At 39.1% G+C, this 13,483-nt stretch overlaps 4 protein-coding genes across 4 annotated transcripts; 3 read left to right on the top strand and 1 right to left on the bottom strand.

The window, feature by feature from the left end:
* The first annotated feature begins 129 nt into the window (after window positions 1-129).
* LOC9315496 (ATP synthase subunit gamma, mitochondrial) lies at window positions 130-2,615 on the top strand. The gene is made up of 8 exons (XM_002881212.2): window positions 130-361; window positions 790-833; window positions 945-1,097; window positions 1,305-1,418; window positions 1,503-1,630; window positions 1,742-1,864; window positions 1,964-2,083; window positions 2,173-2,615. Exons 1-8 carry the CDS (start codon window positions 264-266, stop codon window positions 2,368-2,370), a joined length of 978 nt encoding a protein of 325 aa, XP_002881258.1. The 5' UTR covers window positions 130-263; the 3' UTR covers window positions 2,371-2,615.
* A 277-nt stretch (window positions 2,616-2,892) lies between these two features.
* On the top strand, window positions 2,893-5,713 carry LOC110229291 (receptor-like protein 12). Its single transcript, XM_021029063.1, is given in 3 exon segments — window positions 2,893-2,898; window positions 3,049-4,420; window positions 4,423-5,713. Coding segments are annotated over 3 exon segments (2,514 nt in total). The 3' UTR covers window positions 5,559-5,713.
* A 160-nt stretch (window positions 5,714-5,873) lies between these two features.
* Window positions 5,874-8,774, bottom strand: LOC9317325. The gene is given in 6 exon segments (XM_021027739.1): window positions 5,874-6,473; window positions 6,706-6,808; window positions 6,907-7,487; window positions 7,712-7,784; window positions 7,889-8,286; window positions 8,289-8,774. Coding segments are annotated over 6 exon segments (1,863 nt in total). The 5' UTR covers window positions 8,646-8,774; the 3' UTR covers window positions 5,874-6,122.
* A 356-nt stretch (window positions 8,775-9,130) lies between these two features.
* On the top strand, window positions 9,131-9,816 carry LOC9315495. The gene is made up of 2 exons (XM_002881211.2): window positions 9,131-9,454; window positions 9,547-9,816. Exons 1-2 carry the CDS (start codon window positions 9,317-9,319, stop codon window positions 9,796-9,798), a joined length of 390 nt encoding a protein of 129 aa, XP_002881257.2. The 5' UTR covers window positions 9,131-9,316; the 3' UTR covers window positions 9,799-9,816.
* The last annotated feature ends 3,667 nt before the right edge of the window (window positions 9,817-13,483 follow it).

The following is a 13,483-nucleotide window of genomic DNA, read 5'->3' as shown; positions in this document are numbered from 1 at the left end:
ATGCTACGTCAACCTTTGGGCCTTTCAAAATGGGCCGAAGAAGTATTAGTACTAGCCTCTATTCGGCCCGATTAATTTCAGGGGAAATTTTGGTAATAAAGTTAAAACGACGTCGTGCAAAACTACTGTGTAGACTGAGAAATAAAGAAGCCCTTGATTTGGCCATTAAGCAGTCATTTCTCTCGAATCTCTCTATAATCCGATCTGAGAAATTTCGCCGGAGCTAGGTTTCGTTGTTTATCGATCGATCAATCCTTTAATCAATGGCAATGGCTGTTTTCCGTCGTGAAGGGAGGCGTCTCCTCCCTTCAATCGCTGCTCGCCCAATCGCTGCTATCCGATCTCCTCTCTCTTCTGACCAGTGAGATCTCTTTCTGTTTCATTCTTATCCTTGCGTATAAGCACATCATTTCGATATTCCTCTGTGGTGCTTTTCTGAATTTGAAATCGTTTGGTGTGATTGAGTCGTTGTTGTTTTCATTTCATTCAAAATTCGAATTGACGAGAATTAATCGAATTGTGTTGTTTGACTCGGGAGATGCTATTGATTGAGGTGTTTTTGAGACTCAGAAATGTTGTGTAAAGCTCGTTTCGTTGAATCTCGTTTTCCTATTGCAAGACGAATTTGATTTGCTTTGTAGAAGAAACTTTGTGATATGTTGTCTAAGCTTGTCACATTTAATCAGCTTCCACCTGATGAGGACTAACCTGTTTAATTTATATCTATCAGTTTGTTTTTGTTTTGTGTGTCATTGTGTTGATGAGGACTAACCTGTTTTTGATTTGTAGGGAGGAGGGACTTCTTGGAGTTCGATCTATCTCAACTCAAGTGGGTAAGTCAAAGCTGATAATATGACATTTATTTTACCTAGTTAGGATTGTGTTCAAAGAAAGCTAAGATGTTCTAATCTCCATGAATTGCTTTACATGTATTCTCTGTGCAGTGCGTAACCGCATGAAGAGTGTTAAGAACATCCAAAAGATCACAAAGGCTATGAAGATGGTTGCTGCTTCCAAGCTTAGAGCAGTTCAAGGCAGAGCTGAGAACTCCCGTGGACTTTGGCAGCCATTTACCGCACTTCTAGGAGATAATCCCAGTATGGTTGGCAATAAAGAGTAGTTCTTTTTTAATCACTTTATGCTAGTATCAATGATCATCTCATTGCTTGCATTGGTATTGAATATTGATGATGACGAACAACCTTTGCTCTTACTATATTCTGAGATATCCATCCTCTTGCTATCTCTCTGTTGTTCTTTTGGATGTGTTTTTGATTTCTAGCGTTACTTGATGTGAAAACCAGGCATTGATGTTAAGAAGAGCGTCGTGGTCACTCTCTCTTCTGACAAGGGTCTCTGTGGTGGAATTAACTCCACTGTTGTTAAAGTGAGCAGGGCTCTGTACAAATTGAATTCTGGTAAGTTTGAAAACACTATCGATGGTTCCGTGGTTTAGTTTTCCTGAATTGTCATATCCGTTTTTTATTCTTATATCATTGCAGGTCCTGAGAAAGAAGTTCAGTTTGTTATTGTCGGAGAGAAAGCAAAGGCTATAATGTTTCGTGACTCGAAGAACGACATTGTCCTCTCTGTAACAGAGCTGAATAAGAACCCACTCAATTATGCTCAGGTAGGTCATAATTGCTAATAGTTAAGAGCATTATTTACTCTCCCTAATCCATTTGTTCTCGAGCTATGTATTGTTGTCTTTAGCGTTTCTTTTGTCTACTTGCTGCTTCAGGTCTCAGTTCTAGCTGATGACATCCTGAAGAACGTTGAATTTGATGCTTTGCGCATTGTCTACAACAAGTTCCATTCAGTTGTTGCATTTCTACCAACTGTCTCCACTGTTTTGTCACCCGAGGTAAGTCATAACTGTCGAACGTCTCAATTTTTACTTAATATTTCACATTCTGCGTAACTATAAACAGAATTGTATATCTGTGTTTTTTTGCATGGAAAGATTATTGAGAAAGAGTCTGAAATTGGAGGAAAACTTGGCGAGCTCGACTCGTATGAGATTGAAGGTGGTGAAACAAAGGGAGAAATATTGCAGAATCTGGCCGAGTTCCAATTCTCTTGTGTAAGTAACCAAGAGCTTTAACTGGATTTATGGTATTTCAGCATAGAAAAAAAACATAACATTTTGGCTGTAAACTTAAACTCTTCTAGGTGATGTTCAATGCGGTTTTGGAGAATGCATGTAGTGAGATGGGAGCAAGAATGTCTGCCATGGACAGCTCAAGCAGAAACGCAGGAGAAATGCTTGACCGTCTCACCCTCACTTACAACAGGACTCGTCAAGCTTCCATTACAACAGAGCTTATCGAGATTATCTCTGGAGCTTCTGCACTTGAAGCTGCTAAATAAGCACATCCGTGTTAGTTCTTTTCTTGGCTCTACTTTTGGTTTTGATATCTATCCACCTTGAAGGAGAAGAGTGTGTTGAAACTCTAAAGGGCTACTGAATCAGTTTCCTTTGCTGACTTCTTGTTGAGACCACCAATCTTTACTCAAACGTTATAATAATAATAAACATCCCTGTAACTTCCAGCAGGATTACAAATATTGGCATTCCCGATTATTATTTTGTAGTGTGTTTTGGGCAAACACCATATACACCGTTTTAATGATCTTTCTTTTTAAAACATCAAAATAAGCGTCATCACTTCGGAATTTGACCCTTTCCCAATTCCAAATTTTACCTTTAGAGATATTAACGTCGACCGGCGTTTGGATCCCACTAGAAAAACTTTTTAGTTCTTTAGTAATTTACTCCAAGTCAAGATATCACTAGAAAGACTTAGCAAACCTCCAAGTCAAGATATCAATAGAAAGACTTAGTAAACGCGCACTACCAAGACGCCAAGACTTAACGACTCATCGGTAAACATGCATGTAACTATAAGATAAGTGACAGCTCCATTGCCAATTGCCAAACCATCTCTACATCTCTTTGCCATAATGTCGAGTACACATCTGCTTTTGAGTTTTCTCTCGGTGTACTCTTACTCTGTCGAGTCTCAGTGTCAAGCATCTTTACTTTAGAAGATCCTGTTGTTGGTCTTGTTGCTTGCCGTCCAAACCATATTCAATGGCGTCCGGTGCGATAACACGACAGGTGAGGTCACTAAGCTACAGTTACCAAGTGGTTGTCTCAGTGGAACCCTGAAGCCCAACAGCAGCCTCTTCAAGTTTCATCAACTTCGTTATCTTGATCTCTCTAAAAACAACTTTGCCTCCTCTTCACTCCCTTCCGAGTTTGGCAATCTCAACAAATTAGAGGTCTTGCGTCTTTCCTCTAATGGCTTTATAGGTCAAGTTCCTTCCTCATTTAATAACCTAAGCCTGCTTTCCTTTTTAGAACTTTCCGGAAAGGAGCTCACTGGTAGTTTCCCACTTATACGGAATCTAACCAAACTCTTACTTTTAGACCTTTCCAATAATCGCTTCTCAACTCTTAAACCCAACAGTAGCCTTTTTGGCTTGCACCACCTTCGTTACCTTGATCTCTCTTTGAACAGTTTCACTTCGTCTTCACTTCCTTCCAGATTAGGCAATCTCAACAATTTAGAGATCTTGGGTCTTTCCTCTAACGGCTTCATCGGCCAAGTTCCTTCCTCATTTAGTAACCTAAGCATGCTAACCTTGTTATACCTTGACAAGAACGAGCTGACCGGTAGTTTCCCACTTGTATGGAATCTAGCCAACCTCTCGATTTTGGACCTTTCCAGTAATAACTTCTCCGGAGCCATACCTTCTTCTCTTCTCACTATGCCTTCCTTGTCATATCTAAATCTCCGTGGAAACCATTTCACAGATCCTCTTAAACTTCCCAACTCCTCTGCTTCATCTCGGCTTGAAACTCTGTTCCTTGGGAATAACCGTTTTGAAGGAAAAATCCTAAAGCCTATCTCAAAGTTCACCACCCTCAAATATCTCGACCTTTCTTTTCTAAACATAAGCTACCCAATTGACTTAAGGCTCTTCTTCACTCTCAAATCTTTGTTGAGACTTGATCTTTCCGGTAATAGTATAATGGCTACTAGTATAAGTTCATATTCCAACATCACAATGAACTTGGATGTTTTGCTCTTGTCACGCTGCGGCCTCAGTGAGTTCCCAAACATCTTAAGAACCTTTAAGAAATTGGAGCATATAGAGATTTCAAGAAATAGAATTGAAGGGAAAATCCCCCAGTGGTTATGGAACCTTCCTCGTCTGAGTTTCCTGAATCTTGGTTACAATTCTTTTGATGGGTTCCAAGGATCGACAAAGGTTTTAGTAAATTCATCAGTGCAGATATTAGTGTTGCCTTTCAACCGTTTTGAAGGAGCATTTCCTAGTCTACCACTCTCTATCAACGTGTTGTCTGCAAGGAACAATAGTTTCACAGGGGACATACCACTTTCAATCTGCAACAGCCCTCTCTCATTGTTCTTGATCTATCCTACAACAACTTCACCGGTCCAGTTCCTCAATGCCTGAGTAACTTCAGGGACGTGAATCTCCGGAAGAACAACTTGGAAGGAAATCTTCCGGACATGTTCTATGCTGGTGCCTCTCTGCGCGCACTTGATGTTGGCTACAATCGACTAACCAAAAAACTTCCAAGGTCTCTACTAAATTGTTCATCTCTACAGTTCTTAAGTGTAGACCACAACCGAATCAAAGACACATTTCCTTTCTGGCTCAAGGCGTTATCCAATTTGCAAGTCCTTACCCTACGGTCAAACAAATTCTATGGTCCTATATCTTCTCCTGATCATGGTCCTCTCGCATTTCCTGAGCTGCGAGTACTTGAAATATCAGATAACAACTTTACTGGAAGCTTTCCACCAAGTTACTTTGTTAATTGGAAAGCAACTTCACTTGAGAGGAATGAAGATGGGAGTTTATATATGGGATACAAAAAGAAAACTTCCAAAGATGGTTACTATACTTACGAAGATACTATAGATTTGCAATACAAAGGTCTATTCATGGAACAGGGCAAGGTCCTTACTTTCTACAGCGCCATTGATTTTTCTGGAAACAGATTTGAAGGATTGATTCCTGAATCCATTGGTCTCTTGAAGACTTTGATTGCGCTCAACTTATCGAACAACGGATTCACAGGCCATATTCCTCTTTCTTTGGTCAATGTTACAGACCTCGAGTCACTAGACCTGTCAAGAAACCAACTCTCTGGGACTATTCCCAGTGGCCTCAAGACTCTCTCGTTTTTGGCGTACATAAATGTATCTCATAACCAACTCAAAGGTGAAATACCACAAGGAACACAAATCACTGGGCAATCTAAATCCTCCTTTGAAGGGAATGCAGGGCTTTGTGGTCTTCCTCTAGAACAAAGTTGCTTCCGCTCTAGTGTGCCAGCGATACAACCAAAGCAAGAAGACGAAGAAGAAGACAAAGGAGAGGTGTTGAACTGGAAAGCAGTGGCTATAGGATATGCTCCTGGAGTGTTGTTTGGATTGGCAATAGCAAAACTCATTGCTTCATACAAGCCAGAGTGGCTCGTCAAAATTATTGGTCCTGAAAAGCGCAAACACCGTTAGAGGATTGACTTGGTTTTACGTGTGATCTTTGAATGTCTATATCAAAACCTTGCTGGTTTTGTTATGTAGTGGTTCCTTATGTTTATTTGTATCTTCATGTGAAACTTTGTTCTATTTCCTTTTCAATAAAGTAAAAATGCTGAAAGTTGGATAAATCTTATAAGATAGAAGGAATGAGAAAAATGATGACATGTGGGAAGGGAAAACTAGGTTTTGACTCATCATCGCTTCTTCTCCAATTCCTCTGTCCCAGAAAAGTAACAAGTTACTCTGTTTCGTAAAGTATATAATGAAGAAACAGAGTAGATGAGAGGAAAAAGCAAAGCAAAGTGATAAAAAGGAACAACAGTCGTTTCAGTTGTCTCTATGTATCATAAATCGTAGTACCAACTGTACAGAAAAAAAAGCTGTAAGATAATAAGAACTTTCTCCTAATCCATTCTATGTTTCATAAATCGCAGTAACAACTGCACCTGCTCTGTTCTACTTTTTTCCTTTCTATACAAGGCAAGAATCATTTCTAAAGTCATATACATCTCTCTTTCTCTCTTTCTCTCTGTTTTATCAATCATGTAAGACCTGGTGGAGAGTTGTAAAACCACTCTTACAAATTTTTCCTACAGTTGCATTCATATCCTTGCAATCATCTTCTCCACCCACTGATTGCAAATAGTAATCTCTGTCGTTATCTGGTGTTCGCTCGTCAATGGCATTGCGGATGTCTCTGACGGTTTGGTCTGATCTAAAAGGAATATCTACCGGTATCACAGACCCCCCATCGTGCAAGTAGATAGTTAGTGTAATAGTAGTCGGTGCAACTTGATGCTCCACACTTGTCCTGTCTTGGATGGTCAGAGGATCATGAAATGTTTCCATGCTTGAATCTTCCTCAGCAGCCTTACCCTTCAATTTGTTCTGACATATTATGAAAACAAAACTCAATGCTCAAAAGGGAAAATAGAGAAAACAAAAAAAAAAAGGCCAAATCCAAAAAAAGACCATCAATAGGTTGCTAACTCCTAACGTAAAACTAAGATTCCAATTCTTCATTGCCAGGTTATGTTTTAAGCTAAGCTTTCAAGCAAACACATTTCGAGAAAAGAGCAAGACCATAGTAAATAGTGCATAGGAATAGAAAGAAAGTTACATTCACTTGAGACGACACCATTGGAAGATTAGGTATGGTGACACTTTCATCGCTACTTTCTCTGAGTGACTCTTCTGTCTCGGTCGGGTCTATGTTCATCAAACTGTACAAGTAGGTGAGAAAAAAAGATTCAGATAAGGATGTTCAGAGATCTTGAAAGAAGAGCAGAGAGATTCATACTAAGTATCATCAGGAAGTCACCTAGAAGAAGAGCTCCTGAAAGCCTGAAACTGTGATTGTGAAGGTAATCCTATCAATGGAACAGGCGGATTGGATGTTACATCCTCTGAGAACCCAGTTGTTGGACGTATACCCTCGTCCATGAAATAGTTGATGGCCTCTTGTACATGCCATTTGCAGCGATCGAGGTAAGCGACTGCGACATCTGGATGCGCTCCAACAATATCACAGAAGTCCTTGATTTTTACAGCATTGGATCCAGACGATTGTTCCTCTATCTTTGGCGGAAGTTGCTCTGGCTGAATCCGCATCTCATTCGAAATCCGACGTGAGTTCATTACCAGTGGCCTCGCTGTTGGTGACTCCCACTCTGGTACCGCGGATATATCATTCACCGAAACCACTGGCAAAGATCTAACCTTGAGGGGAGGCAAGGTTTTACTGCGGCAAGCCTCAATCGCCGTAGCCAAATCAGAATCGAAGGATTCGAGGTAATAGAGTGCTTCATTTCGACACACTCCAGTTTCACTGCAGATTCTATCAAGATTATATGGCGGAGGGTGGTCTTCCTTGTTTTCAGCAGAAGTGCTACTTCCCTGAATCTGAATGTAGAAAATGCAAACAGTTTTGTGTGATTAACACATGGATAAAGAATCAACTTTCATTTTCTCTAAAGTTCCTTCATCATAGAACACAAAGCTGTGTGCATCAATCAACATAGCGTTCCCTTCTTTATAAAAACATTCTTAAGAAAACAGAGAACAACAAAGCCAACTAAGATTCCCATTCTTCACTGAAATACAGAGAGAAAGAGAAGATTACTTACCTGTTCTTGAGAGGAAGACATTATAGGTACATCGTGTAAATCTCCCATCTCATCCACATCAACGTTCATCAAACTGTACAAAAACATTTTATCAGGAATCAACTAAACCCTAAATCAATAACTCACCAGAAATCGAATTCTTGGAGACAAAATCACAAGAAAAGTAAAGGAAATTACTCAGAGGAAGAAGAGTTGCCGATTTGATAGCCAAGAGAAGCATGAAACTGAGATAGTGAAGGTAAATCTAATGATGGAAGAGGCGGAGCACTATGGTCCATCAAATCCATAGCCAACGCCGTGGATGTTTCATCTTGTGAGAATCCTTCCAAATTCGAAACCCCAATCATCGGTGGCATATAACCCTCTTGAAACTGCTGCAAATACGACTGATCAATCTCCGGAATATCCCAATCATCGGCATATGAAGTACGCTGCTGCGAATATCGCTGGTTACAGTAATGGTCCCCGGCTCTCTCCACATCCCAATTGAAGCGCTCGAGCAAAGAGAGGACTTCTTGCGGAGGCAATTCAGGAGCCACTTCTTGGAATAAAACGATGCGTTCTTGCTGCGTTCTTGCTTCGATTCAGACGATAGTTCCTTCGCCGGATTCAAAACGATCCTTTTTCTTGGCGGAATCTGATTCGAACTCCGACTTGGATAATTGATCGATCTTGGCGGTGTTGACGGACCCTGATTCGAAACCCGAGGTGGATTTATCGTTACTGGAGTAGCTGAAGACTCCGCCGCCGTGGATTGCTCGTTAACTGAAATCTCCGGCGAAGATTTGACTTTGACGGAAGGCAAGGTTTTGACGCGGCAAGCTTCCACCGCCGTAGCCAAATTCCAATCGTATCCTTCGAGGTAATAGAGTGCTTCTTCTCGAGATGCTCCAGTTTCGTCGCAGATTCGGTTCACTTCCGTTGGATCAGCCATCGTCGTCTTCAAATTGGGCGGGACTTTCTACTTTTTCAGAATCTTTTCAAGACGACGACGAGAATGATAATTTTCAAGATGACGCCGTTTTTTTATAGTAGAGTTTGAAACGACGTTGAGGAACTCTGTTACAATTTCAAAACGCTAGGGGTAAAACTGTAAATAACAATAACAGAAGCAAGAAGAGGAAACCATTCTAAATTGGGAAAAATGTCGTTTAATAGGTGAACTTTGAAAAAATGGTCATTTAATACGTGAATTTTAAAAAAATTGTCATTTAATACGTGAACTTCTTATATGGCCAAATAAAACATGACAAAAACGTTGACCGGCCATTTTACATATACATAACTGTTGACCAGGCCAAAAACAACGCGACGTTATCTGTCGTTAGTAGATCCGATAACAGCCGTTAGCACACGTTAACAATTCCGTTATTACCCAAAACGATGTCGTTTTGTGCTTAGCAAAAAAATAAAAAAAATTCCCAGCAGATTATCAGATCTACGCACCCTCACGAAGAAGACAAAGACGAATCAATAGCTTCTGTAATCTCTTCCTCTCCTTTTCTATGCAAATCATCCTCCAAGGTTAATCATCTATCCTGCATTTCTCTTCTCTCTCGATTTCACATTTTCTCAATTTGTTATAGCTTTTTCGAATTTCGCTGAATGATTTGGGGATTTATTCGTTTCCTAAATCTTCTCAGATTTCAATTCATCGATTCGATGTCAAAAGAAATCGATCTCACGGAAAATTGTTTCGGTTATGGCTCCCCAAAAGGATCGGCCTCCAGGAACCACATGATCGTTATAAGCTTCTTCTTCTTCTTCTTCTTCTTCTTCTTCTTTCTCTCTCGTTTGATTTTACTTCAATGGTTTTGTGTGTTGGATTTTATCAGGTGAAAACGGGGATGACAATGACGGAGAAGATTCTAGCTAGAGCTTCTGAGAAATCATTAGTGGTTCCCGGTGATAACGTTTGGGTTAATGTTGATGTTCTTATGACTCATGATGTTTGTGGACCTCGTGCTTTTGGTATCTTCAAGAGAGAGTTTGGTGAATCTGTTGGAAATTTGTTGGAAATCTTTTATCTGGTGAAAACTGGGATGACAATGACGAAGAAGACGAAGACGAATCAATGGCTTCTGTAATCTTTTTTTTCTTTTGATAATCTGCTGGGAATTTTTTTTTTTTTTTTTTGCTAAGCACAAAACGACGTCGTTTTGGATAATAACGGAATTGTTAACGTGTGCTAACGACTGTTATCGGATCTGTTAACGACAGATAACGTCGCGTTGTTTTTGGCCTGGTCAACGGTTATGTATGTGTAAAATGGCCGGTCAACGTTTTTGTCATGTTTTATTTGGCCATATAAGAAGTTCACGTATTAAATGGCCATTTTTTGAAAGTTCACCTATTAAACGATATTTTTCCCATTCTAAAATATGTTAATTGTTAGAGAATAATTTTGGTTTTGGTATTATATGTTTAATTATAGTTTTTTTTTTACGTCTAAATTTATTATTTTATTACAAATTATGAGAACTGTTACATAGACGATTCTACAACGGACAATTCCTTCCGACCCTTATTAGATCCACGACAGACGACACTTCCTTCTCTATGCTCTTGACGGACACCTTCAATGATCCACGACCTGACGACACTTCTCTCTCTGCGTAGAATCCTGGCGAACGGCTATAATTGTACTTCGCTGGAGATCTCCTGCACACTTGTCTCCTTTAATCTGCAAATTTATGAATAAATCGCAATATCTGGGACTCGAACCCCAGACCTCTTGGTGTAGAAGCATTAATTAACCCTTGGTCAACCAATGGACCAAGGAGAATTCCGTTTAATTATAGTTACATATGATTTTGTAATTTTCAGAAAAGAAAAGAATACGAACACCAATATCCATTGCTGAATTTCTGAAAGACCCTCTCTATTTTTTTATAGACTCACATTATTAAATAATATTATCTTTTATTTTATTATTACTTTTATAATTGAAAGACTATGGTAAGAGACTTGCATTGAACAAACTCTTAGTTCTTCTGCTCTTCATACAAGTCAAAATTCCCGGATCGTGGGAATTCTAATAGATAAGATAAGTAGATTGAAGTAAAGTCAATGTAAAATGGTAATGTATAAAATATTACTAAAAGGGGTACAAAACCCAAACACAATAGTTACGGCCTAAGCAATGTACCACGCAACGGGGGACAAAAATAGAAGATAATATATAGGGAGCATCATATGCCAAAGAAAAGCTATAAATCTTTCAATCAAAGTGAAGTCTTCAAAAAATCTAAGAAACATATCTTGATAATCATTTACCTAAAGTCGACCCCCAAATTTTTGTGTGCATCAATGAGATAATGAATTGGTATGTAGGCCAATGTCGCAATTGTGAGAAACGCAATCATCTCATTGCCGCTTTGAACATAAGTCGACTATCAGCTCATGTAGATCAAAAGTATTGAAATTGATTTTACTAAAAGTTGCAAAATTAATTATTATATGTTGTAAAAAACATTTATCCTTAGATTTTTCTCTTAAACTTATAAAAAAATACTTGGTAAATAAATCCAAAGTAAAATACGTATTAAACAAGGAAGCTACGAATCTTATGTTTGAATCTGTCAAGGTTGTGTCTCGAGTGGTAAAGTCCACTAACAAATTGTGTTACCTCAGTGTAATGTTTTCAAGATAAGTGACGAAATAACATTGAAGAAAGTAGCAACTCACCTCTGATGGTGCCACGCTCGGAAGTGATGAGGTAAGAAGTAATCACAAAATCATAATACATACCAAGCACAAATATTTTGGAGCACCAACACATGCAAATGGAATTGAGACTTATGAGATATGTCAGTCAAGACTCCTAGTATCTCCTTCGACAATTTGAAGAAAGTATGATCGATAAAATTCATTAGATATAACACAATCCTGTTAAATCAGAGATTTTAGAAAGAGTCCTACGCCATTCACACCAATCTTCAAAGAATATATGCACATAATTAGCTATGTGAAGTCCACTGCCACATTTTTTTGTTCATCAATGATGTACCGAATTGGTACAAAAAGCAAAGTCGCAGCGGTAAGAAACGTGATCATCTCATTGCAACGTTTTACATAAGATGACCATTGGTTCCTGAAAATCGAAAGTATAAAAACAAAAAGCTCTTCATGTAAATGAATTATCATATGCTGCCAAATATTAAATGAAAGCATTTATCTTATGTTATTTTTGGATTTTATAATAATTTCTCTCTAATAGAAAGAACGGATGAATAGATCAAAATAAAAAAAAAAGAGGTCCATGTAAATCTGTAAAATAAATCGAAATAAAAATTATAGTCTCACCGATTTACGGCGCTTCCAAGGTATTGCAAATTTTCTTGCGTCATTGTACAGAAAGTATCAAATTCGGATCCATCGGTTGCTCTTCCAGCTTCCTCAAAGTGCCTTGCAACGGCGGGTCAGCCTTGTCTCTTTCTTTCGATGATGGAGGCTCGACTTTTTTTGACGAGGACAAAGTGAGTATTATTGGTTGTGATGCCCTTGTGGCTTGACTACAAGAACGGTGTATATTGATTCAACAAAGAAAACAAAAAAACCTTATAGTTTTGTAAGCTACCTCTCACACAAACCGTCAACCTCAGCAAATTCCATATTTTCTTGGGAATCAAGAAACTCATCACCATGAAAGAATTTGAATCATAAAAACATATGCTTCTTGGAGACGAAATTGCTAAACAAGAAGGGAAAGTAATTACTTAGAAAAGGAGCTCCCGGTTTTGACTTGTTTCAAGTTATTTTGCTTTGCATGAAACTGCGATGGTGAAGAAGATAATAATACCATCAATGGACATATATCCTGTATTAACTCCTTGGATGCCCAGGCCTAATCATTTTCTTGCTCAAACAGCGTCCTTTCATAGTGCAATCTAAAGGACGTCGTGTATTCATTATTCAATAACACCCACAAACGCGAGTGGCAAATATGTAAATAACAATAATTTAAACACTTTATGCAAGAAGAGAGACCAAATGGGTTGTGCAAAAATAATCTGCTAAAATAACTTTGAAGAGAAAATTAGCATTGGTACCACATTTGGCCCAAAAGTTATCCCCTCTACCACATTAGAGGCCCAATTAGCATTCATACCACATTGTGCTTAAAAATGACCATTTTACCCTCCAACCGGTGAGATAAGGAACTGCGGTTGATGTGACCCTCCGAAATTCCTGCCATCCTTTGTCTCTCTTCTGGCGCATTGGTAACCGTTTTCGTCTCTCTGGTTGGTAAAACAAATTGTCCCCAAGTAAATGCAGATCTTCGTCTTCGGCTCTCTGGCGGAATAAAATAAAAATCAAATTGTCTCCGAGTAAATCCAGATCTCTGGCTGGTAAAACCACATCATCTGGCGATGGACAATCAAGATAAGCTGTCCCCGAGTAAATCTAGATCTCTGGCTGGTAAAACCACATCATCTGGCGATGGACAATCAAGAGATCCAGTTTCCCCGATCCAGTTGTCCCTGAATTTTACCCATATCATCTCCCCAAACGTTTTTATCAATTAATTACTTGCCTTGACCTAGGCCTGGGAACTATTATCCGGGATCCGGGATCCGATCCGGGATCCGCTCCGATCCGCTCCAAAAAATAAGATATCCGGGGTGTCCGGATCTGGATCCGGATAATAAATTCTCGGATCCGGATCCGGATAGTTCAAAAATTTACCACCGGATATCCGGATCCGTATTTATAATGCTTTATAGTCTCTGGCCTGTAGTTTATGAAATATAATTAGTTACTTTTGTTAGT

The sequence above is a fragment of the Arabidopsis lyrata genome, assembly GCF_000004255.2.
Source record: "Arabidopsis lyrata subsp. lyrata unplaced genomic scaffold ARALYscaffold_4, whole genome shotgun sequence".
Taxonomy (NCBI): Eukaryota; Viridiplantae; Streptophyta; class Magnoliopsida; order Brassicales; family Brassicaceae; genus Arabidopsis; species Arabidopsis lyrata.
This window is presented reverse-complemented; position numbering and strand designations above follow the sequence as displayed.

Excerpts from the sequence above, each read along its gene's own strand:
- LOC9315496 (XM_002881212.2), top strand. The coding sequence starts at position 264 with ATGGCAATGGCTGTTTTCCGTCGTGAAGGGAGGCGTCTCCTCCCTTCA. Across the intron at positions 1,098-1,304 it reads ACTTCTAGGAGATAATCCCA|GCATTGATGTTAAGAAGAGC; the intron begins GTATGGTTGGCA and ends TGTGAAAACCAG. Across the intron at positions 1,419-1,502 it reads TCTGTACAAATTGAATTCTG|GTCCTGAGAAAGAAGTTCAG; the intron begins GTAAGTTTGAAA and ends ATATCATTGCAG.
- LOC9315495 (XM_002881211.2), top strand. The coding sequence starts at position 9,317 with ATGATTTGGGGATTTATTCGTTTCCTAAATCTTCTCAGATTTCAATTC. Across the intron at positions 9,455-9,546 it reads CCTCCAGGAACCACATGATC|GTGAAAACGGGGATGACAAT; the intron begins GTTATAAGCTTC and ends GGATTTTATCAG.